At 44.4% G+C, this 870-nt stretch overlaps 1 protein-coding gene across 1 annotated transcript in view; it reads right to left on the reverse strand.

Annotated features, from left to right (window-relative positions):
• LOC106011710 (terminal uridylyltransferase 4) overlaps positions 1-870 on the reverse strand; it is a gene marked incomplete at its 3' end in the record, with an annotated part of 10,082 nt that overhangs the window by 2,498 nt on the left and 6,714 nt on the right. The window contains 1 exon segment of the mRNA XM_013082259.2: positions 512-628. Within this exon segment, the coding sequence (XP_012937713.1) occupies positions 512-628 (117 nt within the window).

The following is an 870-nucleotide window of genomic DNA, read 5'->3' on the forward strand; positions in this document are numbered from 1 at the left end:
ACACAGAAGAACCTCACAACGTATTGTAGACAGAAGAACCTCACAACGTATTGTCTGTCTGAAGAAAGAGAACAGTACATTCCTATTCCTAGACAGCAGATTAGATGTCTACTTTCCCGCTTCACTGCACTTCAGCAATTTCCCCTTTTCTCTTCAGGACCTGTCTTTAATCAGACAACGCCTTTCATTAGTTTTTTTCTCTTTTTATTTTGCGTCTATTCCATCCCCCCCCCCTCCCCAAACAAAAATGTAAACAATACAGAGAAGCAAAGCTACAGAGTACCTACCTCCTTCCTGCGACAATGTCTGTTGTCTTTCACGTGTGTCTCGTCAGATAACCTACCTCCCTCCTGCGACAATGTCTGTTGTCTTTCACGTGTGTCTCGTCAGATAACCTACCTCCCTCCTGCGACAATGTCTGTTGTCTTTCACGTGTGTCTCGTCAGATAACCTACCTCCTTCCTGCGACAATGTCTGTTGTCTTTCATGTGTGTCTCGTTAGATAACCTACCTCCTTCCTGCGACAATGTCTGTTGTCTTTCATGTGTTTCTCGCAGTCCTCGGCTGTGTCCAGATGGTAGTCACACAGACGGCAAAAAAACTTGGCTTTGGGGAATCTGGCATTTTTCTGTAGTGCCAAATACAAAAATACACAAGATCAGGAAAAGGGGGAAGGATGTGTACATGGGCTGGCCGGGGGGGGGGGGCACATTGTGAGGTGAGAGCGTACAAATATCTGACAACACAAACTACAGAGTCAATGTGACAGTCAATAAATGACTGACAACACAAACTACAGAGTCAATGTGACAGTCAACAAATAACTACAGAGTCAATGTGACAGTCAACAAATAACTACAGAGTCAATGA

This window comes from Aplysia californica, unplaced genomic scaffold (genome assembly GCF_000002075.1).
Source record: "Aplysia californica isolate F4 #8 unplaced genomic scaffold, AplCal3.0 scaffold00165, whole genome shotgun sequence".
NCBI lineage: Eukaryota > Metazoa > Mollusca > Gastropoda > Aplysiida > Aplysiidae > Aplysia > Aplysia californica.